This window comes from Dermochelys coriacea, chromosome 9 (genome assembly GCF_009764565.3).
Source record: "Dermochelys coriacea isolate rDerCor1 chromosome 9, rDerCor1.pri.v4, whole genome shotgun sequence".
Classification (NCBI taxonomy): domain Eukaryota; kingdom Metazoa; phylum Chordata; order Testudines; family Dermochelyidae; genus Dermochelys; species Dermochelys coriacea.
Window position 1 is genome coordinate 90,935,748 of NC_050076.1, and position 27,468 is coordinate 90,963,215.

At 47.8% G+C, this 27,468-nt stretch overlaps 2 protein-coding genes across 5 annotated transcripts in view; one reads left to right on the forward strand and one right to left on the reverse strand.

The window, feature by feature from the left end:
• ATP1B4 (ATPase Na+/K+ transporting family member beta 4) overlaps nt 1-10,997 on the reverse strand; it is a 28,392-nt gene extending 17,395 nt beyond the window's left edge. The window contains exons 1-2 of one of the 2 annotated variants that reach the window (XM_043492092.1): nt 10,957-10,997; nt 9,772-9,836 (exon numbers count right to left, since the gene is read on the reverse strand). In XM_043492092.1, coding sequence (XP_043348027.1) covers nt 9,772-9,834 — 63 coding nt within the window. In that variant the 5' untranslated portion in view covers nt 9,835-9,836; nt 10,957-10,997. Of the gene's footprint in view, nt 1-9,771; nt 9,837-10,221; nt 10,374-10,956 lie in introns of those variants that run through there. The other variant, XM_038416668.2, reaches the window with a different exon arrangement.
• A 13,443-nt stretch (nt 10,998-24,440) lies between these two features.
• TMEM255A (transmembrane protein 255A) overlaps nt 24,441-27,468 on the forward strand; it is a 58,170-nt gene continuing 55,142 nt past the window's right edge. For 2 of the 3 annotated variants that reach the window (XM_038415709.2, XM_043492093.1), the window contains exon 1: nt 24,445-24,734. In XM_038415709.2, the coding sequence (XP_038271637.1) occupies nt 24,677-24,734 (58 nt within the window). In that variant the 5' untranslated portion in view covers nt 24,445-24,676. Of the gene's footprint in view, nt 24,735-27,468 lie in introns of all 3 variants that reach the window. The other variant, XM_038415710.2, reaches the window with a different exon arrangement.

Sequence of the window (27,468 nt, forward strand, 5' to 3'; positions counted from 1 at the left end):
GTGAGTAAATCCTTTCCTGGGTTGTGATACGCATCATGAGGTGATGCTGTTAAACAAAGTCTTCCAACTTCTTTTTCTTAGCATGCTAGTATGAGGGGACTGTTGGCCCCTTACTTAGTGGGGTTTTTTGGTTGAGAAAGAAAAAGACTACCAAAAGAAAGGAAAAGGGCCAATGACAAATCAGGAGCCTGAGACTGACAATCCTCACGGGGAATGGGGAGAGGCCAATGCGCCAGCTCAGCCTGATTGATAGGGCAGGCAGGTTAATGAGGGAGTCAGGAGGCCAGGGGGTCCAGTCCTCCGTGTGGCAGCTGCCTGGGCCGGAGTGGGGTCGATCAAGGAGAGAGCAGGGGCCTGAGTCGAGCTGGGCTGCGCCGGCCAGGGCCAGAGGGGCCAGAGGAGCAGCCCAGGGAGCTGGAGGCAGAGCAGCAGCAGCGCTGAGGCAGTGGTGGAGCTGGGGCTGGAGCAGTCCGGAGCCGGATGCCGCGAGCAGCTGGGGAGAGCGAGGGGGACCCTGGGCAGCAGGCCCAGTGCAGGGAGACGCAACCAGGCAAGAGGCCCTGCAGACCAGATTTGGTGGGGGGGATCATAACCCCGACAGGGGGGCTGATGCTGGGAAGAAGGGTCCTGCCACCTAGAGCCTGAAGGCGTGTGGTCACCGCCAGAGCAAGTGTCTGACCCGCAGCATCCCTGCAGCACAGCCAGAGCTTGGTAAGGTGGCCTGGGCCGTGTGAGGAACAGACTGTGAACTGCTCTGGCATTCCGGAGACAGCTGTTTCCCCGTGCCCATGGAACGGGGTTATGTGTTTTCCTTTAACCTGCCCCATTTTTTCCTGGTTTTTTTAATTGGTTGCTCTTTAATAAATTTTATTTGCCTTGAACTATATGCAATGATCAGTGGATCAGAGAAGTGTCCAGAGTGGAGATAGCACCCCGGAGTGGGGACACCCTAGCCCCTGTCCTAAGTGACCATGACAGAGTGGGGGTCGAGCCCCCCTGAAATCCTGGGCCCAGCCTTGTCAGGGTTATACAGGAGAGAGGAAGGGAAGATCAGACAGGTCTCTGGGTAAAAGGAGTGGGAATGAGAACGCAGAATCTTTTGCTAGCCAATTCCAATGGGGTAGTGTATAAGCCAGGAATGTTCCCCACAATAGTGGGACCATACCCCCACTTACACTAGATTGAAGAGTCCATTATTAAACATTTGTTCCTCAGGTAGAAATTTACAGATTTTAATCAAATCACCCCATAATCTTCTCTTTGTTAAGCTAAATTGAGCTATGAGTCTATCACTTTGGGCACATCTACATTGGAATAAAAACCCCACGGCACCAAGTCTCAGAGCCCAGGTCAATTGACTCGAGCTCGCAGGTCTCGGGCTCTAAGGCTAAAAATTGCAGTTTATATGTTTGGGCTTGGGCTGGAATTGGGGTCTGAGACCCTCCTCATCATGGGGATTCAGAGCTCAGATTCCAGTCCAAGCGCAAATGTCTACACTGCGCAGACTGAGCCCTGAAAGCCGGGGTCAGCTATTGGCCTTTTACTGCAGTGTAGAGCTACTCTATAAGGCACGTTTTTCTAATCCTTTAATTGTTCTTGTGGCTCTGTCTGAACCCTCTCCAAATTTATCACCATCCTTCTTGAATTGCGGGCACCAGGTTAGAACTGGACACATGATTCCAGCAGTAGTCGCACCAAATACAGAGGTAAAATAACCTCTCTGCTCCTACTTGAGAGCCCCTGTTTATGTAACCCAGGATCACATTAGCTTTTTTGGCTGCTGTGTCACATGGGGAGCTCATATTCAGCTGATTATCCACCACAACCCCCACATCTTTTTTAGAGGCCCCACTTCCCATGAGAAAGTCCCCCATCCTGTAAGTATGGCCTACATTCTTTGTTCCTTGAAATATACATTTGTCATGACCTGCGTCTATAGAGTTCTCAGTTGACTAGTGCAACCTTGGTCCAACCCAACAGCTCACTACTAATCAAGTGAGCAGGACAGACCATGAAACCTGAAGTTACATCAGGGAGGGCTTCCCTGGTCCTTATTGGAGGAGCACTGTGAATTCTGATTGGTCAGGGCTTCCTACGTAAAGCCAAAGAGAGGCACAGGAAATTGTCAGCACAACAGGGCTCTACTGGCTGCTACATTGGACCCTGCCTCCTCACTTAATTCCTGAACCCCACTTTCCTGAACCATGCCTCTGACTCTGGCTCTGACCCTTGGCTTGACTCCCAACTCCAACTGCTGTTCCAACCACTAGACCTTGCCACCTATGTGTTGGTCTCAACATTTATATTTATCCATATTAAAGTGCATACTATTTGTTTGCGCCCAATTTACCAAGCATTCCAGATTGTTCTGTATCAGTGTCTCATAGACTTGAAAGACAGAAAGAACCATCATGATCATCTAGTGACTTGTCCTCTTCATTGTTTACCATTCCCCTAATTTTTGTGTTATCTACAAACTTTATCAGTGATCATCTTATGTTTTCTTCCTGGTTGTTGATAAAAATGTCAATTAGTGTAGGCCAAGGACTCATCCCTGTGGGACCCCACTGGAAACACACCCACTTGATGATTATTGCCCCTTCACAATTACATTTTAAGACCTATCAGTTACAGTTTTTAATACATTTATTGTGTGCCATGTTAATTTAATATTGATCTAGTTTTCTAATCATAACGTTGTGTGGTACCAAGTCAAATGCCTTATAAAAGTCTAAATATTACATCCACACTATTACCTTTATCATCCAAACTTGTAATATCCATAAAAAAATCAAGTTAATTTGACAGGATCTACTTTCCATAAACCCATATTGATTTGCACTAATTACATTACCCTCCTTTAATTCTTTATTAAGCAAGTCACAAATCTGCCACTCCATTATCTTGTGCGGAATCAATGTCAGGCTGATGGGCCTGTAATTACCTGGGTCATCCTTTGTTTACCCTTTTTAAAAATTGGCAAAATATTAGCTTTCTTCCAGTCTTTTGGAACTTCCCCAGTACTCCAAGACATAGTAAAAACCAACACTGATGGGCCAGCAAGCTTCTCAGCCAGCTCTTTTAAAACTCTTGGATGCAAGTTATTTGAATCAACTGATATAAAAATGTCTAACTTCAGTAGCTTCTGTTTATCATCCTCCAGAGATACTAGTGGAATGGAAAGAGAATTATCACCACATGGTGAGACTATGCCATCCATTTTTAATTTGCATCTGCAAAGCTAAGGAAATCTTTTTCTCTAGTGCTGATGGCTCAGAGTAACAACCTGTAGATCTGCACGTGCTGGAGTTTGATATCACAAATGATATGTGTGCAGTGGCTTCAGGAATGCCACAGAATATTCCCAGCAGTGGCTAAGAGATTTGCACTTAGCAGAAATCACAGACTTTTCAAAAGCTCTTATTAAAAAAATTCCTCTGAATCAAGAGGACTAAAACTCAGCTCAGGTATACAACCTGCTGCTGATCCAATTGTTCTGGGAACTGTCTCTTAACATTCCAAATGTCATCCATTATTTTTAAGAAGTCCCATTAGAAGGGTGGGAAAATTAAAGCAATCTTTGAACTAGATCTAGAGAGGCATATTTGTTCTTTTGTTTTATTTCACACTTCTACTAGCATCTCAGGTGATCTCCCAACACAAGGGGCTGGCAGTCTTGTATTGTGACAAAACTGAGGCCTGTGGATGAAATCTAAATATTTTACTTAGAGTTGGGCCTGAACCAAACTCCCATTGTTTTGGTACTGGGTATCTTGGGCCAGATCCTCAGCTGGTGTAAATCAGAGTAGCTCCATTGACTTTGATGATTTACATTAGTTGAGGGTTTGGCCCAGTGTCTCCTGAAGATGTGTGTGCATCTAATTGTTGCTGTACATATAGCAATGTATGCTAAAGGACATGGGATCCCATTATACATCTAGTATGAAACATTGTCGAATCCCTAACACTCAGACCCCTAACAGTTCCCAGTTCTGAATTCATAGGCTCTCTTTAACCCAGCAAGCAATGATTGTGCATCAGAAAGTTTATTTATTTGGTTCAAGGGTAAAATCAGGAGATTTTACAGCCAGCAAGGAGCCAATATCTGACCGTGTGAGATGTGATGATAGCCTTGTATTGAGATCCCACTGAGGGAGAGGAATGCAAAAGATAAGAAGATTCTCCTTCCCCTCACCTCCACCCACCCCAAAAAAGTGCTATCACAGAGATTTTGGAAACATTTCTAAGTCCACCTGTAAATGCAGTGGCTTCCTGCGATGGATACAGTAGACAAAGAGTCTATTAATATAGCATTAGCAAAGCCATTCCATTTTAACCTGGATTTGAGCCCAGATTAAACCTTCACAGTCTGCTGCTGTGCCCGGATTTCCTTGTTTCTTGCTGTTACAGAAGCATCAGGTAGTGAATTCACAGGACAAATCACACACAGAGCAGTTAGCTAAGAGCTCTTTACATGGTTGAGACAGGACACAGTGTCCCACCAGCCAAGGGGTGCTGTAGGACTCTCGCATGCATTTGTGACCCTTGTATCCCACTCCTCTCCATTTATGGGGCTTATGCCGTTACTCTGTTCAGGTGTGGAGTCAGACCCTCACAAGGTGTAGCAGGGCCTGGCTCTGTGGACTGCAGTGGAGCTTGAATCATAGAATCATAGAATCATAGAATATCAGGGTTGGAAGGGACCCCAGAAGGTCATCTAGTCCAACCCCCTGCTCAAAGCAGGACCAAGTCCCAGTTAAATCATCCTAGCCAGGGCTTTGTCAAGCCTGACCTTAAAAACCTCTAAGGAAGGAGATTCTACCACCTCCCTAGGTAACGCATTCCAGTGTTTCACCACCCTCTTAGTGAAAAAGTTTTTCCTAATATCCAATCTAAACCTCCCCCATTGCAACTTGAGACCATTACTCCTCGTTCTGTCATCTGCTACCATTGAGAACAGTCTAGAGCCATCCTCTTTGAAACCCCCTTTCAGGTAGTTGAAAGCAGCTATCAAATCCCCCCTCATTCTTCTCTTCTGCAGACTAAACAATCCCAGCTCCCTCAGCCTCTCCTCATAAGTCATGTGCTCTAGACCCCTAATCATTTTTGTTGCCCTTCGCTGTACTCTTTCCAATTTATCCACATCCTTCTTGTAGTGTGGGGCCCAAAACTGGACACAGTACTCCAGATGAGGCCTCACCAGTGTCGAATAGAGGGGAACGATCACGTCCCTCGATCTGCTCGCTATGCCCCTACTTATACATCCCAAAATGCCATTGGCCTTCTTGGCAACAAGGGCACACTGCTGACTCATATCCAGCTTCTCGTCCACTGTCACCCCTAGGTCCTTTTCCGCAGAACTGCTGCCGAGCCATTCGGTCCCTAGTCTGTAGCGGTGCATTGGATTCTTCCATCCTAAGTGCAGGACCCTTGATCCATTTACATCTGACCTCTGATGCATGAACGGGTTTTGTGATTTGGCAAGTGGGGAGACAAATAAACAGGGATGCAGTGTTTGATCACCGCAGCCTCCCCTCATCAGGGGCTTCATCCAGCATTCCCATGGGCGCTCAGCACCCTCAGCTCCCATTGACTGCAGTGGGAGTGTAGGGGCTCAGCAACCTGCAGGGTTAAGCCCCATCCTCAGAGCCAAAAGAGAGAGACACAATCCAAATGTAACCCAGGCATGTGCAGAATTTAATGCTCATTGGGGGGGTGTAGGTATACTGCTCCTTTAAGAGGGAGCTCTCAGCTGCCCTTGCAATTTCTTCTCTGGGAGGATGCTGTCAGTGCTGGGAGGCTGGGGCTGGCCTAAGCACACCCCTCTTGTTCTGCTGCTGTATAAACTGCCTGACCAGTAGAAGGGGGCTGAGAGTTGCCTGTGGAAGTGCTTGACCTGGCAGTCTGGTGTGCTCCTTCCTAGGAGACTGTAAGGAGGTTGTGTCCACGGAAGCGAGAGGACTGGGAACCTGTTGGTGTTTGTCCTCTATGAGATATGGTATTTGATGCAGGTGAGGTAGCAATAAAACAGGCTTTAAATCAGCCCCTTCTATTGCCCTCATCACTGCTGGTATCTGAATGAGGCAGAGGTGGAGAGTGCAGCCAGACTGGGGAAGTATTTACAACTCCCCCAGGTCTCCAAAATCAAACAAAACAAAGTTTACAGCAGGGGTCTGATCCTGCTGTCACTTAGCTAGGGTGACTTCCTGGGCCTCACTGCGGTAAATGAGGCAGATTCTGGAGCAGGGTGCATAACTGACCTGGTGGTGGGGCCAGAGGAATGCACATGAACTAAGGAACTGACAAAAATTCTTGATTAAAAAGAAAGTAGTGTTCCAAAGGGGAATAGAGGAGTGAGGCAGGAAGCAACAAAAGCAGGGCCACTAAGCCAGGGAGAGCTTTAAAGGTCTTATGTAAAACCTTTAAGATCAGTAAAACAGTGTGCTATTGATATGTATACGAACTACAGGCAGTTTGTTATTTATTTATCAGTAGTAGTACAGTAACTCCTAGAGGCCCCAAATAAAATCAGGCCCACTGTACTAGGGGCTGTACATACACATAGTGAGAAACAGTCCATGCCCTGAAGGACTTGCAATCTAAATAAAGAAACCAGACAGAGGATGGGAGGAGGAGAAACAGAGAGGGGAAGGGACGATGGGTCAGAGGGAGATCCAGAAATAGAACCCAGGTCTTGTGACTCCTGGTCCGGTGGACTGGGAGCCCTCTCTGTGATCCCCTTGGGAGCTCAGTACCAGAGATGGGCTCAGCTCAAAATCATGAATGTGAAACCACCTCCCTGCCTCCCCCCCACTCCCTTGAACTTTGGGGAAGCTCAGATCTGGATCTGGTGGAGTGGGCCCATCTTTGATTAGAACTACAAGGGCTAGAGGGTAGGCTCTGGAGCATTGATGGGCTAATGACAGGATATTGTGAGACTCAGACACTGGGTCACTCATGTTTCTTTTCTGGCACAAGGGCAGCAAATCTGGACAGTCTAGTAGCTAGGGCCCTGGACTGGGATTCGGGACAGCTGGGTTCTGTTCTCGAGTCAGCCCCTAACCCACTGTATGACCTAGGATGAGTCACCTCATTGCTGTGTATCTCAGTTTCCCTTCCTACTGTCTTTCTTCTCTATTTATACTGTAAGCTGTTCAGGGTGGGATTGTCTCTTACTATGTGTGTGCTTAGCACAACTGCGCCCTGATCTCATTTGGGGTTTCTAGGGGCTACGATAACACAAATAGTAAGAACAATTTTACTCTTATTTTAAGACATTGCATATGAAACTTGGAGCAGCAACAAATCTCCCCTGAAAGGATGATTTTTGTATTTGTATTGACAGTCATTAGCGTCTGTAAAATATCACTTGCAAGACAATCTGAACCTGGTGAGTTTTCTCCACCTCTTGCTCATTAACTCTCCCTGTTAATGAACCTTTCGACAAACTAATCCTGCCACAGGATGATCTGATGTTAAGCCCATCTGCTCACAAGACAACTCTCTTCACAGATGGATGGTTTTGTCATGACAGAATCTCACTCCTCCAAAGCTCTATCAGAATGAATCCCGTTTGGAGCCACGCTGCCCCTGGCACTCCAGTTCCCATAAATCATGTATTGACACCCTCTAGATCAGTGGTTCTCAAACTTTTGTACTGGTGACCCCTTTCACATACCAAGCCTCTGAGTGCGACCCCCTCTTATAAATGAAAAACACTTTTTTATATATTTAACACCATTTTAAATGCTGGAGGCAAAGTGGGTCTTGGGGTGGAGGCTGACAGCTTGCGACCCCTCATGTAATATCCTTGCGACCCCTTGAGGGTTCCCGACCCCCAGTTTGAGAACCCCTGCTCTAGATCCTGAAACCCAGCATGGGAAATAATGGGAATGAAATCAACATCCTCTGCTGGGAAGCCATGGGAGCCAGGGCCACCATTTTAACAGGATCTGGTTCTCTGTCCCAAGCTGCACAATTTGTATATGCAGATGAGGCAATGGGAGTGTAAAGCAGTCACAGCTTGCCACTGTGGGCTGTCCTGATCTAGAGGAGTTCCCAGTGGACATGGACCCGGCATAACCAGCTCCTAGGCCTGTCACTGGGCAACCAGCCCCAGTACAGTGGTGTATCAGGGCAGGGAGAGGAACTGGCCAAAGCATACTGCATGCTGCCAATCCCCAGCTACAGCTCACTTCACAAAAGCTTATGCTCAAATAAATTTGTTAGTCTCTAAAGTGCCACAAGTCCTCCTTTTCTTTTTGCATATAAGGGCTGTAAACCAGCCAGATTTTCCCACCAGGAAACACGTCAAGGGTGTGGGGTAGCATATGGCATGCCCTGGGATAGCATAGGTGTAGGGGCATTCCAGGGCTGTGCTGGGCTAGGAAGGAGGGTGTTCTGGATATTCTGGGAGGCTAGCAGGTCCTTTAGGGATTGTTTCACTAGGGCATATATTAGGGCATCCCCTGGGGCTACTTTCATGTATGCTGGGGGCCAGACTTGCCCACGGCATCCCCAGAACCTGGTGGTGCAATGGTGTCCAGAAGATATCCTGCTCTCTTCCAGCATGCTATGATAGGATCCGCTTGGCCGAAGCCCAGAATGCAGGTTCCCATCTCACCGCAGTGCTGCAGGCCTGTTTTTCCTTGGAAGTGACATAATGCATTCCCTCAGAGAACAAGATACATGCATAGGTTAAATTGACAGCACCCCGCACACCCCAGCTGAGAGAGACTTGCCCAGGGAGCTCTATCAGGACAACTGATCCATCCAAACCATGTTGCCCTGAAAGAGGCTGCCAGTCACTTACATAACCCCTTTGGTCTCTCTTAGGACAGTTTGTATTTTGATATATCGTGTGTGTCTAGGTTACCTTATGTAAGAGAATCTCAGATGAGTCCATCCTGTTTAGACCAGTACTTTCCTGTGTGAACCCACAGAGATTCCGCATGGAATATGACATGGAATATCAACCCAGGTGTTCCCATTTATGTATCCAACTCCCAGCTGCAGGGGCATTCTGGCTCCCCACTCCCTGCTAATTGCTCCTGCCAGGGAGCAATTGTATAAGACAAGCATCTGTGGTGCATTTAAACTGGGACATTCAGGGCTAGATTCTCATCTCAGTGACACCAGTGTACATCTGGACCTTAGTGGAGCTGGAGTGATATCCTGGTCCTATCAACATTAAGAAGAGTTTTCCCATTCATTTCAATGGCCCTTACTCCGGATTGACTCTGGTGCAGCTCAGCTCAGAATCTGCCTTTCTGCGTCTCCTTAAAACCCCACTTTTGAAGCAGCATTGGAAGAAATGATGGTCAAACAGAAGTGGACCCAAGCCAGAGGTAGCACTCCTTGTCCTAAATGAAATCACTTTGGTTCACTCAGGCTGAGAATCTCTTGTGCCCCAAACTCTGCGAGCACTTGACTTGTTTCCCTGGTCTGTTCTCTCTCCTCCCCATCCCGGCCCATTGGCTCTCCATTGAAAAGGGCTAACCCCATCCCAGTTGCAGCAGGAAAAGCTTGGCTTGTTTGCATTTTTCAGTCCTATTTGCCCATGTGGCTCGCCTCCCCCACTCCCCTTCCTGCAGGAGGTCACTATAGATCAACGTTGAGTGCTCGCACTCTGCACTAGGGAACAGGAGCAAGAGCAATCCCTAAGGCAAAGTCACTATATTTATCACCCTCAGAGGTGAAATAGGATCCCCCTTCTGCAACACCACTTCCTCATTTATATAAAGGGCAGTTTGCAGTCCCCAAAAGACTCACCGGCTTCTGGTGGTAAATCTTACGCTGGCCTTCTGCACCTCCGGAGGTGGCATTCATTTCCATGGCTTTGTGTAAAATGGAGAGAAATGGAACAATTAGTATCGTAAAAAGCCACGTCTGGGGTTAACGGTACAAGCTATCCGTACAGTACATGCCACCCCAGTACAGTGAGCACGCTCCCATCACTTATTCCAACTAACCAACAAAGGGGAGGCACACAGAAAGCTGGCTCAGCCCTTAAATTAAACGATGAGAGACCTCCGTTTATTCTTGTGAGCAGGCGCAAGCAGGGCCAGCTGGCACCTGTGGCTTTTTTGACCTTGCAAAGAAGACTTGGATGTTCCAGAGGGGATCAAAAAATAACTCTCTTTCATCAGAAGGCTGAGCTCATGCAACAGGATCCTGGACATCACTTAAGTTTCTCTTCCACCTAAAGCCATTTGCATTTACAACACAGTCAACTGCACGGGAATCCCCAATAAGATAACCACTTAGAAAGCAAGTCACCATCCCCTTGGTCTTTGGAGACTAGGAATCGCTTGATTAACAAATTAGCAGGCTGTGACTTAGTGGCTGAACATATATGTCAATGTGTGCTTGTCAGTCATGGTGAACCCTGGGTGAATGCTGGCAAAGTCTCTTCAGTGGCTGGGGGCGGGGGTGTCTATATTTATCACTTTGAATCAAGATGGGCTGCAGCTAGAACTCCGCAGTGTCAGTTTCCCTGACATATATAACTCAAGAGTCAGTCCTACAGCTACAGAAAATCGGAAGAAACAGCCAAGAATGCCGGGCAGGCCCGCTGGGTTGCTAACTATGCCATGTGATCCCACCACAGGCTAGATAGATGAGCATGTTACTTTCACAGCTCCATGAATTATGGGCGTGACCAGGGCTGTCCTTAGGCATACGCAGCAAATGCAGCTGTATAGGGCACCACACAATGTGGGGAATCAAATTGCCCCAAATTTCATGGTTGCCCTAGGCAGCCGCGTGCTGCCTACATGGCAGCACCAGCCCCGGCGACCAGCCCTATCCCTCGGCTGGCTGCGCCCACTACAAGGGGCAGAGCCGTCCTGAGGGGGATGTGGGGCTCCGGGCAACTTCCTCTGCCCTGCCTCGCCTCTTACCCTTCCCCCCAGCCTGCCCCCATTCCAGCTCTTCCCCCAGTGACCCCACGCTCACTGGCAGCGGCGGGAAGCGGAGCAGCCCGGCCCCAGCCCGCTCCACTCCGCCAGCTCCCAGCCACGCCGCGCCACTTCCCGCCGCCGGTGAGCACGGGGAGGTTGGGGAACGGACGTGCACCGGCGGTGGGAAGCGGAGCAGCGCGGCTGGGAGCTGGCGGAGTGGAGCGGGCTGGGGCCGGGCTGCTCCGCTTCCCGCCGCTGCTGGGGGGGGAGGAAAATTCCTTCCCCCAAGCTCCCCCCCCCACAAGCGACACGGCTGGGGCGGGGCGAGGGAAGCGGATCGGGCTGCTCCCAACCCCCCCCATCCCGTGGGCCACTCTGGACCTGTTGGGCCCCCAAAAGTGCCCCCCCAGCTCCTGCCTCCCAGACTCGGGGGGGGATGCCGGGGCCCCATGCAGCCCCCCCATGGGAGGCTGCGTAGGGCACTCAAACGGCTAGGGATGGCCCGGGGCATGACACGCTGCTCCGCCTGAACGAGGCTGTTTGCAGCAATGGAAATCATCACTTCCAGTGGAATCAGCACTAACCAAGAATGGTGCACATTGGGCCAAATTCATTGGTGGTTTAAACAGTGTTGTATATTACCCCTGGGGAAAATGGGGTAGGAGTGTGTGTCAGTGGTAAAGGATTGTGACTTGCACTATTTGGTGTTCTGGGTGTGTGAACTGGCACACCTGGGGACGAATTCTGCTCTCGGGTACACACTGATGTAAATGTAGAGTGACTCCATTGTCAGGTAGGTTTACACTCGTATAAGAGATCAAAATTTGCCCTAAGGGGGCAGCTCTCGAAAGATTTTGCCCCAAAAGGCTTCCTATGCACCAGGGTGCCCATTTTGCACCCAGTTGGTGTCTAATGCTCCCTGCAGTGTGCTGGCCCCGCTCCACAGACTGGTGTAGATGAGGGGAGCCATGGCCCCACCCTTCCCCAGTTAGGCACCTGCTTTCCCAGGGTTTGGGACAGTGATCAGCCCCCCAGAGCAGCTGAACCAGGGACATTCCCAACCTGGCTCTGTGAATTCTCGATAGGGTGACCAGATGTCTCAATTTTATAGGGACAGTCCCGATATTTGGGTCTTTGTCTTATATAGGTGCCTATGACCCCCCACTCCCTGTCCCAACTTTTCACACTTGCTGTCTGGTCACCCTAATTCTCGACAATCTCTATCCTGTTGACTTTTAGCAATATTGGCACGTTTCTTCCTGTGCCGGCTGCATGTCTCTGCAGGAGAAAGCCCCAACTCGTTTCATGTCAGGGAAACTATTTCTTACCCAGGGCTTTAGATGAAGCCTTTGAGGCAAATCCACTGACCAATCCAGCCTGTCACTGCTCTCGAGAATGTTATCTATGTCGAGACTCTATGGGCCATGCAGTCCCACTCAAGCCAATGGGATCCCAGGACACTGGGGAAGGGGAAATCATTCTGACTTATTTCTAGCACTTTCTGTGGGCATGAGGAAACTACAAATATTGCCCAAGGCCTTGGCAATGAGCATCCAGCGGTGAAGGAACATGGATTCCAAGTGCCACCTGGTAGCAGAGTACATGGGCTCACAACGCAGTGTTTGGAAGGGGACCTGGCTTTAGAACGCCTGAGTGGTGGGAACTGTTTGGCTCTGGGGTTTTGGTTCGGTCCCTTAGATAAGGAGGGGCCATCTACAGAATTCGGATCCGGAGTGGGGGTTTTGAACACAAAGGAATTCAGGGGTGTGGGCATGTGGGGAACCAGTTCATCTCCATCTCTTATAAATGAGACACTTTCCCCTCTTCTGGATATATTCTTTGGCTTTTCATCACAGCTAGAATCTCCAACGCTCTCCAGCCCAGCCTGACTCCTCACAGGTAGCAATGGGGCTTCTCTGTGCTTCAGAGTCAGGCTTTGCATGGCTTGGTTTTCAGCCATCTGGCAGGTGCAGCAAACACCTATCAGTCTGCTTTTAACTGCCCATCCCTTGAGCTGAGAACAAGGAGATGGTACATATAAAAATTCCTGAAGGGGAAGATGATGTTGCCCAGCTGATAGCCTCTGAAGCTCGCTACCACAGGAAGCCTCTGGGCCATGTTCTGCCCTGGTGTAATCATCAACTTCAAGAGAGTTGCATTTGTTACATGCAGCTGAATACGGTCTGCTCTGGCTGTGGCTGAATTTTCAACATGTCTGAGGGCCTGGCTCACAATCTCTCATGCCCATTCTACACTGGTGTGGCTCAGGCCCTCAGCTGGTGTCTAGGGCTGTGGCTACACTGACTTCAGTGGTGCCACTTTGATTTACACCAGTTGAGGATTTGGCCCTTTGCCATCAGTAGAGTTGATCAGACTTACACTGGTGTAAATGGGAGAAGAAGCAAATCTTGTGTCTGAAAAATGTAATTATTGTTCTGGCCTGTATCTGTGCAAGCTCAGATAAGGGTCACTCTTTAGAGTGGAAGCTTTCTGGGGCTGGGGCTGCCTGTTCTGTGTTTGTACAGCACCTTGCATAGTGGGGTCATGGTCCATGATTGGGGTTTCCAGCTGCTACTACAGTATAACTAGCAACAAATAATAATAATTTGATCTCATTCTTGGGGCACCAACCGATTCCCTGCAGGCCATTATACTGGCCTGCATAAATGTCTCAGTGTGGTATGTAGGAGAGGAGGGACACTCTGAGGTCTCAGGTTCTGACCCTTATCAGAGGCCGGGTAGCAGAGTATTGTTTCCAAGTTCTGAGAAGCTGATGTGACAAATCCTTTTGTTCTGATCTGTTTTTTTAATTGTCTCTGGGGAGGTGTTTTGCCAATGATGTGCGTATGTATCTGGTTATTTTCCTTTATCATTCTGCATTAAATAATCTCACTCTGCTGTGGGATGGACAGAAGGAGAAAGAGGAAGAAAATATTTTGTCTGATCTCCACACAGAGACAAATACAGCCCCTTCCTGGTGATCCTGAGTGACTTTCATGCCAATTGCTCCTGTTCATTTTCCATTTCAGGCTGCTGTTTCAGCAAAACCCAGCCAATACTCGCAGCTGAAACATTACAGATTTTCAACGCATCTGAGAGAAGAGAGCCCAGCTCAGGGTTAAATAAACATCTCCTGGGTGCAGACAGACAGCTAGGAGGGAATGGAACATCCTCTTGGGGTTGCAGGAGACGAGTGGCTGTTCTGAGAAAGGAAGGCAGGGTCTTTCTGGTCCAAAACACTGCAGCAATGGCAGGTCCAGGCCCTCCACTTGAACAAGTGCCTCGGGCTTCCCTTAAATACTTTCTGGGCATCCTTCTCCGGCGAGAAATAAAGGTATAGATAACCACTGGTGATTGCTGAGTAGCCTGTGGCTCAAGCTCCTGGGGGCTGGCTTCTAGCCACAGTGAGCACCCATTGAAGTTAGTAGCAGCTGGGGGTGCTCAGCACCTCTGGAAACGGGTCCCAAAAGTCAAGCACAAGGCTTTCCGGTTCAGTGTGCGTTCTCAGTGAATTCCGTGAACCTTGGGAAGGGTCCTGCAAAATCCTTAATGCTTCTGAAATACTGAGTTCCCCGCTGCTGTGCACAAACCAAGCAGGGCTTCTGTTAGTCGCCAGGAGCCTAGATTCTGAACTCCTATGGCCCTCAGGGAGGGATTTTCCCGAGTGATTATTGCTGAATCAGGCCCCTGGTGGTGGCCGTAGCCCTATATGTCCTGTGCAGATACACAGGTCCCTTCTACTTCCCTGGACATCCAGTCTGCCTGCTAAAGCACCATCCCCATTCCTCCATCTCTGACCCCAGCTGCCCTACAGAGAGTGAATTTCCCAACTGCCTCCTCCATTCTATGCTTGGAAAGTTACCCTTTGGCTCCCCCTCCTGGCTTTCCCAGTCTAAATGTGTTTGTGTGGGGGGGAGGAGGTAATGGAGCTGGGCTGGGGGGTGTGAAAGGGGGCAGTGTCAGGGAAGTCAGCAGGGGCTGTGATGAGAGGCAGGATGGGGCCTCCCTCCCATGTGTTACTTTGCACTGGAACCCACAAACCCTGGGGCCAGCCCTGCTCTTACATTGGCTGTTTAGGAGAAGCACAACAACTCACCATGTTTGAGGCATAAAGGGCCCTTGTTTTACCCATTTCTGACACTGCACTCCCTGTTGTCCCTGTGTCCATTCTGTTACACCCAGCCTGGCTCTTAGCTAGTATTAGTGTAGGTGGGGCCAAGCCATCCTCCCTGCGGTTACGGGTGGGTGACTGTGCTGAGACTTTGATCCAGTTCATCTGAGGGGAACAGTTCCCCTCACCAGAAGGTTGGCATGTGTTAATGTTCATTGGAAGACTCTGACCTTTGCATTTGATAGCAGCATTTTGTAACTTTTCGAGCACCAACTTTCTCTCTTCACTCAGGAGAAGCTGAGCATTAGGAACAGATCCAATTAATGGGTTTTCTGAAACAGCAATGGGATTAATTTCTTTTCACTGGTTGAAATACACTTTGTCTCCAAAATAAGTACATGCTTTGCACTTACACCCGCCTTTCATCCAATAAGTCAAAGTGTTTTACAAGCAATTACAAGCCTCTTGGGCAGGCGTTATTATCCCTGTTTCACAGATGCCATCTGAGATACAGAGAGGTTAAGGAGCTTGGTGGCACAATGAGTCAGTGATAAAAACCAGAATGAGAGACTTAAATTCTATCTAATTAGCTTATCCAGGAGATGGGAAAGAGGTGACTTGTTCACAGTTCCTACCTGGAGAGAAGATTTTTGCTAGTATGGGGTTCTTTATAATCTAGCGGAGATAGAACAAGATCCATTAGAAATAAGCTTTTTAATAGTGAGTGTAATTAGCCATCAGCACAACTCAAATAGGGCTGTGGTGCATGCTTCATTACTTGCAGTTTTTAAATCAAGACTGGATTTCTTTCTAGCGATTAGGGGATAAAAGTTCCAAAAGTGACTAAGTGACTAAGGAGCCTAAATAATATTTGCAAGTCACTTAGGAGCCTAAGTCTCATTGAAAGTCAGTGGGACGTTGGTCAGGTCTACACTAAGAGTGCTTTCCCAGTGTAGGTAGACCATATACTGTACTGCCAAGCACTCCTAGTGTGGGTGCAGTTTATACTGGCAAAACTGCTTTTGCCAGCATCTTCCAGGCGCTGAGCCAAAGCACAGGTTGGCCGATAGAACTGCATCGACATGAGGGGTCTCTGCCAGTGCGACTGTGTTGGTCAGGGATCACACCTCTTCAGATCACACCTCTTCAGACCCCAACCAACATAGCTCTGCTGACAGAAGTCTGTAGTGTGGACCGGGCCTTAGGCTCCTAAGTGCTTAAGTCACTTTTGAAAATGGGTCTTGGCCAGGTTTACACTACAAAATTTTGCTGGTGTAGCTATGTCCGTTCGGAGTGTGAAAAAATCACCCCCAGCTGACACAGCTATGCCGGCAACACCTCCCTGGTAGACGTGGCTTGTATCAGGGAGGTAGTTGAACTATATTCCTTTTGCCGGTATCAGTTCCGTCTCCACTTGGCTCTTTGCCAGTATACCTGAACTGGAATATAACTCTACCAGTATAACTGTACCTGCAAAGCCTCTGTAATGTAGACTAGCCCTTAGGCTCTGAAGTCACAAAGGGTATGTCTACTTGGTAAAAAATGACCCGTGACAGCAAGTCTCAGAGCCGAGGTCAACTGAATAGGGCTCGTGGGGCCCATGCTTCTGGGCTAGCAGTGTAGCCATTTGGGCTTGGTCTGGAGCACAGGCTCTGAGACCCACTCCCAGGTTTCAGAGCCCATGTTCCAGCCTGAGTGGGAATGTCTGCGCTGCTATTTTTAGTCTTGTAATGTAAGCCCAAATTAGTTGACCGGGGCTCTTGGACTCGCAGCCATGGGTCTTTTTCTGCAATGTACCCTAAGGACTTTTGAAAACTTTACCCCTAGTCTACCTCAACCAGAAGCTACAGGCTTGATGCAGCAATTACTGGGTGCGGTTCTGTGTCTAGCGTTATGCAGGAGGGCAGATTAGATCATGATCTTGATCCCGTCTGGCCTTAACATATATGACTGGATCTCCCAACTCCCAGTCTTGTGCCTTAGCCATCCTCTCAGAGCTTTAGCACAGGAGAAGGCTGCACTTAGCCTCCAAAGCATCATTTCTTGTTTTATTCTTTTTCAGTCAGCTATAGCGAGACAGTGATTGTTTTGTAATGGGCCAACCACAGTTCCAAACCCCCGCAAAATGGGAGACCTGTTTAACATCTTGGCTGCACAAACAGCATGCTGTTAGGGTGTAGCTAAAAGCTCAGCTGAATGAGCCTGAGCTGTTTTTTTGGTGGCTGCTATTCTGTGCTCCGAATTCTGAGCAAATCAAGTACCTCACCCTCATGATAGTGAAGAAAATTGGCAAGAAGCAAACCAAGCAGGGATATCTGCCTGAGTTTGCTACCAGTCTGAAACAATAGCTCTTGGACATGTGAACAGCCCCATTCAAATCAATGGGTTGTTGACTCTGACGCTTGATGGTAATTTTAATGGCAATATCTATTTTACTGCTAACCAAAACATGCAAGAAAGGAGAGAGAGAATGATCAGCTAGTGACACTCAGAGCTGCAAGAAAGGAGATGGATGCTCATAATATGAAGATCTGTACAATCTACCATGAGCGGCATCTCAGTTGGGTAGAGCTTGGTTGGGTGGGGCTTGGAAGACACCCACTGCTCTTTTCCCCCAGTTTTGCCCCTGCCCATCTGCATGTATGAATTAGGGATTTGAATGTGCTGATGCACACCGTTAACCAGTTTTCACATACACGCATGGAGCTGTTAGTTATGTACGGATGGGATCTGTGCACCCAGTGCACCAGTGTCCTGAAAGGGCCATCTTTTAGAGTGCAAGGGCTGGTCAGTCTGCATGCCAAGTCCATCCCAGCCGTGTCTGCTGAGACAGCTAACAAAGGGGCAATTGGGCAAATGGTTTCTGATCCAGGCATCTGCCCAGTAACACCTGAACTGAGTTTCTTAAAATAATTTTCAGAGGGTAACAACTTTCAGACATTATTGACCTGGGCTGTGCTCAAACCATTAACTTTAAGTCTGTGGTCCTAACTGTACTGAGAACTGCATGCTTCTGAACCTAAGTGGATTCTCATTTGCTGCAATGAGACTCCGTGGAGATACAGGTGACAGGGATCTGCCCACACAGTGCTCCATGCAGGATTGGGGCCTTTGCCTTAAAGATGAATGGCTCACCTCCCATTGCCAGTTCACATGCGGAGGACAAGCAAAGCTTTGTGCATCCAATCTCACTTGTGAAGCTCTAAAATGGTTTTCCTTGCCAAACTGTACTGTAAGTTCACCTCTAAAGCCTGTCGAGCTTTGTGCAAGCACAGACAGGGCTGTTTTCTTGGCTGGTGAGGGAGCTGGGAGACTGCATCTTAAACAGCAGAATTCCCAGGATTGGACATTATGGGTACATCAGGGATTGTTTATAAAAGTAATAAAACCAAACATCTCAACAAAAGGCAATCAGAATGTGAGGAACCTGCCAAAACACCCCTAGCCACACTGCTGAGATCTTGGCTAAACTCCTAACATGTGCCTTTCTAACCCCAAGCCTAAAAAATCTGATTTACATCACCCTCCCGCCTCCTTTGTGGCAATGTGGCAAGCAGTCTCATTGAAATTGACAATTTGCTAACCCCACTCAGTTCCTTTCCTCTCCCCCCCCCATGTTTCTCATGAGCTGCAGCACCTATAAAAACCTCTTTCTTGATCTGTGATTCTAGTTTGTGATGAGGATTGCTAGTGTGAGATGTAGCATGCTGGGTAGATCATGTCAGGCCTGGGATGATTTTGAAATCTTGTCTGGTGTGGTTTTGTGCCAGTTGTTACTTGGGGCGAACTTCATGTTTCATCTATTAGGATTCCAGTTTCGCGTCTCTTTAAGCTCTTCTGCGGGTTTATGGGTTTGCCTTACCCCAGGGCATGCAGGGCAAAGGAGGAGGAGGAGAGGCTGAGAATTTGGGAGGGGTTGTTTGGGGAGAGGAGAGACACAGGAGACTTTGGAGGGAGGAAAGAGAGAAAGGAGGCATTTCAGGAAGGAAAGAAGCTGAAGATTTGGAGGAAGGAAAAAGAGAGGGGGACAAGGGTGTGGTGAGAAGTGAGTAACAGCAGTATGGGGCAGGAGGGAGGAGAGATGGAGGGATTGGGCAGAAAAAAACAGGAGAAGGAGGAGGTTTGGGAGACAAGGAGGAGAAATTGTGAGAGAAAGAGGAGAGTGAAGGAATTGTGGTGAGATCAGAGTGAGAGGGAAGGAAGTGATCTGGGAGAAAAGAAAGAGGGGGCTTTGGAGAGGGAGGGTCTTCTGGGGCAGGAGAGAGGGGTATGGGTGGGAAGGGAGGATGATAGGGAAGAGGCTGGGGGATGAATAGGGAGAGGGGCGAGTGCCAGAGCAAGAGGATGGGTAGGGTGGAAGAAGGGCAGTGAGAGGATTTGGGGAGAAAGGGAACGTGAGCAGATTTTTGGGTTGAGGAAGAGGACAGAATGAGGGGAATAATGGAGGGGTTTGTGGGGAAGGAGGAGAGACTAAAAGCACCAGCCAAACCTGCTTCTAGCAAAGCCTAGAGGTCCACAGGAGGGGATCTGGCTACGGACTTCCAGGGAGCCTGGAGGAGGCCAAAGTAAGGGTGTGATTTAAAGCCCACTGGAGTCAGTGGGAGTCTTTCCCTGGGCCTCAGCAGGTTTCGGATTAGGTCCTAAGTGTGTGTTGGATGAGAAGGGACTGTTGGGAGCCTGATGGGGGTGGGGCCCCAGGGTACTGGGAGAAGATCTTTATTCCTCCCCAAACTCTGCAGGCAAAAGTACTCCACTGATTGCAGGCCTGACTGTGCCACTTTCAGTTGCTACCACAGAAGGTTATTTTATGTGAACTGGAGGATCTGATTAACTGGCTTTTAATCAGGAAGGAATTTATGTAAGAATTGCCTATTCTTCTCTAGATAATAAACAATGCAAAGGGTCACTGCAGTGTGGGGAATGCACAGGAGAAAAACAGAATTGCAAAAAAGTGATGGTTGTTTGATTCTGTCTGTGTGAGTCTATTACTAATGTCAGGCAAATAATTGCAGAGTGCAGTGTAATATTCTTCTGCAAATCCCAGCGGAGGTGGACCCTATTCAAGTAAAATACCATCTATCACATGTGCATCATCTAGCTTTTTGCAATTAGATTCCTTGGCTCTGGGAAGGTTTTTAATGGATCTACAAAGTGAACTTGTGCCCGCAAGGGCTGGGGGGGAAGATACCAGCGAAAGGAGGACACTCATGTCTAAGAATAGTAAACTATGCTTTATTGAAGGAAGGAAGAACTTATGCTCCATTCTGCACGGAGAGCCCCTAGGACGCGTGGAGGAGCTGCAGGGGACTCTGGCTGTTCAGGACAGCTGACCGGGGGGGGGGGGGAGTCCTCTGCAGTGCTATATTCTCCGCGTTTATCTCGAGTTTACATGCAGTCACAGCTGGCTACATTCTTATATGTATGATTTATGCTTATTACATAAACTGACTCGTTTACAGGCAAAAATATGCTGAGCTAGGCTACAATATCTTTTGGCAGGGTCTGTCAGACAAAGTTCATTGAAACTGCCTGCATCCTCCACTTACCTCCAGTCACATACTCAGTCTACCACTTAGCTCCTCGCCAATCTTCCGCAACCTTGCCCCTACGGTACTGTAGCACACTGAACTGCAAACCCTACCCTGTCAGAGCTGCAATTCACTGTACTGCATTTTAAATTGCACTGAGGTTTAAAGTACAGTGCACTGGATTACGTTATTGAATAGTATTTATTTTACTCTCATATTAGGGATGTCTTACCTACACATCCCACAATTAGCTGTGTGAGTGTTTGGCTTCAGAAGCATTGCACAGGGGAGCATTGGTTTCCTGCAAGGTAACTTTGATCCAGACAGGTGCAGAGTGCCTTCAACTCCCAATAAAGTTCATGTGAATCAAGGATATTCGGTACGTGGCAGGATTGCGCCCTAACAACTTTGGCAGCCAGTGAGGTGCAATTTTTAAACCTTCTACAGGAGTGTGCTGTGTTTTAAAACATGGTTTTTCCCCTTTAGATGAAACATTAAGGCACTCACATTACTAGGTTACATTATGGGCTGATCTACACTGGAAACTCACAGTGGCATAAAATCCACCCCCCTGAGAGACGTAGCTATGTCAACTTAACATCCAGCAGTGCTAGGTCAACAGAATAATTCTTCCATCATCCTAGCTACCTCCTCTCAGGGAGGTGGGTTAACTACCGTGGTGATAGAACCCTTCCCATCGCTGTAGTGAGTATCTACACTGATGTCTACAGCAGTGCTGCTGTAGCTATGCTGCTGTAGCATTTTAAATGTAGACACAGCCTATAAAATTGATTATGAAAACACAGTATATTCTCGGACGACTTTAAAGATACACTGATTTTTAAAACTTTTTATAAGCAGCCTGTAAAATTCCTAATACAATACATGTAGGCTAAACCTATTTTGATGTGTTTATCAGGCATTGACTAAAATAAAACAAGTATAGCACAGTGCGATAAAAAGTTCTCGGTACGGAGCAAAGCCCTGTACTTGTTGACTTAGATCACACATATGCATAAGAATGTCATAAAATAAGGAAGCAGATGGTTCATTCCACCTTCCCCCCTGTCATTTTCATAGTCAGAGCTTGATCCTGCAAAAATTTACTCGTGAACTGAAATGTATGCACTGTGCAGAACCCCAGCAAAATAAATGGATTATTCCCAGGTGGTGCTCAGCTGGTGGGAATCATCATAGTTCTATTCACATCAATGGATCTCTGACAATTTATATCAGCTCCGCCCCCTACCCCTCGTGTGTAAAGTTAAGCATCTGCATAAGTCTCTGCAGGATCAGGGGGCCCGAGCGCTCAGAAGCGTTTACAGTAAATATATACCAGGATTTTCCCACACCAGATCCATGCGCCAGCCTAACTTACACATGTACAACTCAGTCAGACTTGTCCCCTTTGCTACACCATTGAGTCATTGGCCTCCCACCTTTGTTCTGCAAAGTCTTGATTGCCCAATTATTAAATTTTCCAACAAACATCTTCACCCCTTCTTTCCTGCCACTCCTTATGCAGGGGAGGAGCTCTCCCTAAATAACCTCATAGCCACCCCATTGTCCTCTTTCAAGTCTTTAAACTCCTTTCTGCCTGGATGCCTACAAAAAGCTGGACAACGGGTAGGCAGCTGGTTTGCTGAGCACTGTTTTTCCAGCTGACCAGTGTTCCATTGTCTCCTCGTGCTCTCCTTTTCTGTTTGTTGTATCCCTGCATTGTCTATGGTCTCCCACTTAGTTTGTAAGCTCTTGGGGAAGGTACTGTCTCTTTGTTACATGTTTGCACAGTGCCTAGCACACTGCGGTCCTGACCTTTAGATGCTATTATAATATCAACAATAATCTGCGAGTTTAGACAGCTATTCAAAAAAAAGATGCAATCCATGTTTTTTTAAAAGTAAACAAAGTTTGTATTTTAGCAGAGAATAAGCTACATCCCCAGCTGCCCAATCTACAGGGGCAAGTTCTCAGAGACGTAGGGATATTATTCCTTGTGTCTCCAGGCCTGATCTATCCCATTGGACTCAAAGGGAGCGTTTGCTTTGACTTTCAATGGAGTCTGCCTGCATATATGACAGGTTTCAGAGTAGCAGCCATGTTAGTCTGTATTCGCAAAAAGAAAAGGAGTACTTGTGGCACCTTAGAGACTAACAAATTAATGTTATTAATGAATGCATCCAGTGAAGTGAGCTGTAGCTCACGAAAGCTTATGCTCAAATAAATTTGTTAGTCTCTAAGGTGCCACAAGTACTCCTTTTCTTTCTGCCTGCATATAGTTCATTTACAGGGTTAGGACCTAAGAACCCAGTCCTGTAAACATGCATCAGTAAGAGGATTTACAGGACTGGCCTCTACAACCATCAGAAAAAAATGAAAGTAACATTTGCAAGGTGGGCATACGGGCCATTGGTGTGAAATAAATTGATGGGGGGAAAACCGAGAAACCTAGTGAACACTCAGCAGTTCAGTTATCATTATTTTACTGGTTTCAGAGTAGCAGCCGTGTTAGTCTGTATTCGCAAAAAGAAAAGGAGTACTTGTGGCACCTTAGAGACTAACAAATTTATGTGAGCATAAGCTACAGCTACAGCTCACTTCATCCGATGCTACAGATCACTTCATCCGATGCATGCATTATTTTACTACACAGCTGTGAGAAACGATCAGGATAAAACACAAGTCTCATAAAACATGATTGATTTTACTTATGAATATGAAGCTCAGGCCAGGTTTGCCAGAAGCTTTGCTGAAGCTCCCAAACTTCTCAAGCCAGACTGGGACGATTTATGGTTTTACATTGACACCAGTGATTCCTTGAGTGGTTTTGACACAAAATCAGCAGAAGCCTTGGATTTAGAGAAAGATTTGCTTTGAGATTTGGGATTTGTTTGAAAGTGAAACTCAGAGTGGAATTTGGTGGGTGTAATCACAAATGGATGGAACCTGGGTAGACTTTGCACCAGCCCTTGCTAAAGGAAACACCCAAGTTTTACACAAAACCAGTTGAATATGCTGAATCTGAATGTTTCCTCTTCTCTTGAAAGCTGTCCTAGTCCACTTTAAATTCTAGAGGTTCAAGAGGAGATCCAAATGAAAAACTCTGGATCCAAACACAGTGTTACCAACCCCAAGAACCCAAAAATCATGAGTCATCCCAAGATTTTTAACAATAAATTTGAAATTATCTTTATTTGCCTTCTGGACTTTGAGCTTTTAGGTCCCCACTCTCAAGCTTTTCTCTGCAGCCTTAGGGGGCTAGAAACTCAACTTATTTTTTAACTAAAAGCTCAGAGTCTCGCCTAATCACATGACTCCAGGAGCTCAGACACGTAGAAAAACGCCAACCGCTGGAAACAGGGCAAGTACCCTGAACTTTGGGGAAGAAAGTACTGGGAGTTGAACGCCACGTGTTTCTCTCATCTCTGCGATGAGTTAAAAAAACCTCAGAGCTCGCCAATACCCCTAAACCACATGGGTGTGAGCTGCAGCATCAGAACCCAGCCCCGGAGCCCAGCTCTGCAACTGGCCCGTCTGCAGCGCCGGCTGGAGCCAGAACTGAACAGCCCGAACTCTGGGGCTCAGCAGGGCCGAACCGTGCAGTGATGACCTGCAAAGGGAAGAACCTGTCCCAGCGAACGGGATGGGATCTGCGACGGCCCGACGGCCGGGCCCCGTGCAGGGGCCACTGGGCATCGCTGCCAGGTGGCACTGCACTGATTTAGCAGCAACTAGCCATTGCTGTTATTGGGCTTCTTTTAATGGTTCTCTGGCTGCCCCCTTCTCCCGCACTCGCCCACCCGATCGGGACCTTTGCTGAAGCCCCGCAAGCCCCCGGATGCTGCTGGGGCGGGGGGAAGAAGAGACACTGGCTGCCCGCGGGGCTGGCACCCCCCCCCCCGGCCCGCCTCCCGTCGTGGGGCGCAGGATCCCCGCCGAGCCGGGCAGGGGAAGCCTTGCGCAGGCGCCAGCGGCCGCCTCCCGAGCAGCTGCCCCGGGCATGGCCAGGCGGGCTGCGCTGGGGGACGCGGCCGCGGCCGGGCGCAGAGGGCCGGGGAGGAGGCGCCGCGCTCCTGCCTTCTAGGCGCTCGCTCGCCCCCGGGGCCCGGCTGGGCAGCGCAGCAGCAGCCGGCACCATGCGCCAGTCCCTGACTCAGCAGCGCTCCGGCGCCGTCCCCCTGCCTGACTCCGCGGGTAAGTGCAGCCCCGCCGGGCCGGGCGCTGCAGCGGGCGGCAGGCAGCCCCCTGCCCATCACCCGCTGCCCGCCCCGGGGAGGGCAAGTCCAGCCCCGCTCCCCCTGCCCCGGGCCGGCTGGCGGGTCCCCTGGCCAGGCAGGCGGCGCCTTCGTTGCTCTGCCCGGGCGCCTGGCGCTCTGGGGGAAGCGGGCCGGTCTGATGGCAGCCGGGTGAAAGGCGGATCGCTCAGCTCCCCGCGGCGGCCCCCCGTTTCCACCTGCAAGGCCCCGCTCCTGCCAGGGAATGGGGTTGATGCCGAGAGAGAGGCGCGGGGCCTGCGGCTCCTGCTCCGCGATACAACTCGCTGGCAGTCAGCGGAGCTCCCTCGCCTGGCTGTGCGCTCCGGAGTGGGACCGTTCCCATTGGGGCTGGCGTTCCTGGGCGCACGCCAGAGCAGGGGCCTGAGCCTCCTGCCCCTTGCACAGCCACGCCAGTGACAGCATGAGCAGGCAGCAAGGGGTTCAAATCATCCTTTTCTCCAAGCGTGCCTTGGTGATGCTTCTAAACTTGTTGTTTACTGGCCACGTTTTGCAAAGCTTTGGCAAGCAATGGCTTCTCTTTACGTTGGCGCCTACCTTCCATCCCTCCTGCCCGTTGGGAGTGCCCACATGGGATTTTTAAAAAATCCGCACATTTTTAAGAGCAAGTTTAATCATTTGATTCTCAAGCATGGCTCTGAAATCCATTTTCAGTTAAATACGGTGTCTAACACAGGACAATGCAGGTTTACAACAAACACTATGTGATTAAGTAGCTTCCCGTTTGCAATTGGAGCAGCATATTTCAGGAAATGTTGCAGAATTCGTAGCCTCTCTCCAAGAGCTTTCCCCCTTATCTCCCTAATCTGGTGGGGAGCAGGAATCTGATGTATTTTTCAGCCTTTTTATATATCGTGAACACTACCTGCTCTTGCTTTATGCTTTAATTAAGCACTAATTCTGGGTCAGGTTCTGCAGTGATGAGGAATGCTGTAGACTTGTTCTTGGGAGCCACTGAATGTATATGTTTTGTGCAAGCGGCAAAGAGTCCTGTGGCATCTTATAGACTAACAGACGTATCAGAGCATAAGCTTTCGTGGGTGAATACCCACTTTGTCGGATGCATGTAGAGCGCCTTGTTTTGTGCAAGGTTTGTTTGAAAGGGTGTTTGTGCAGAAGTCAGAGCTCAGGGTACAAGGTGGGTGATAATGTCTTACAGCAGTAAAAGTAGCTGCACTAGAGATATTGTGAGCCTGAACCAGATAGTAACAATATCATTAGATGGCATACCCTTCCTTTTTCCGTCCCCTTTTCGTCCAGTGAGCTGGCCCACACTAGACGTCCCGCCTCCCCCAGATATCACTTTTGGCCATATGCTTTCATGGGGCTGTTTGGCTATTTTGAAAGATATTTTTTCAATCCATTTAATTTATCCTTATGAGAATCATGACAAATAAATATATATTTCATGCCTCTTTCTTGTTCTAGAGAAAGATGTGCTTTAATGCGGTGATCACAAATCTAAGTATGTTCAATTAAATAATAGCACAAAACCACTAGTACAATTCTAAATAAAGGAAATGAATGGTAAAAAGGCTTAATGACCAAGGAATAAGTGTTAAATATGTGCTCATTGTGTGCTATCTTCTCCACTTTAGATAATCATTTTATTTTTTTAGTCAATGGTCTAATGATATACACATGACAATACAAATAAAGATAAACTACCCTAAACTTTTAAAAGTGACCTAAGAAACTGGTGTTAGCTTGTTTCTTCCAGTGGGGATATGTGTTATATACTAAAGAGTTGTGACTATCAGGACTCCTAAGGTTTAAAATGAATTATCTTTTTGAAGGACAGACATATTTTAAATATGTTAGCAAAACCTACAACACAAACAGCACTGATCTCTATCTCCTCCCCAAAACAATTAAGCATGCATTCAAACCCACTTGTATGCTATTTTATAGATAAATACTTTAAGTTTACATTCAAGCTAGCTTGCCTATTAACCATTGATTAAAGTTGGTTAATACAGCAACTCTGTATGAGACAAAATGCAGGACTAATTTAAGTTATTCTTTTATAAAAGAGTCGATGGCATTTTTTTACTTTTCTTTCCACAAGCTCTGCCCATTTGGCTAAGTTAACCCTGTAAGTCTTTGAGAATTTAAGGTATCCATCTGGAATGTAAATTTATAAAAATAATTAAATTGGGATTTAATAAATAAAATACAAACAATGGAGCATTAGGGAAAGCTACGTTTTAGTATTTGTCAGGCAATAAATACAAAGAAAATATTCTTCTTAAGAGTCAACAGATTTTAAATGCTTTAGCAGGGCATGTTTTGCATTGTTAACTTATTTGACACATTTAGCAAAATACAAAACAGAAAAATACTTAGCCATCTATACACATGCACACTAATTCATCCTGTAGCCAATAAAAGCCAGGGCCTGGTGATAAGATCTGGCCTGGATATTAGGAGCCACTTTGACAATCTTTGAAGGAAATGGCTTTAGGGGAAGCTGTTTGAAATCTTTTTTTTTTATTATTATTGAAGCAGTTTTGTACCTGTTCTTTGTTAGTTAACGTTAGCATGGGTAAGCACTTGTACTAGAGATGCTGTCCCCAGTCTCATCCTGTTATCTCATGAGGCATTATTTCCCTGAGTTTTTGCCAATCTTTCAAGGCATTTTTTTCACAGGATAT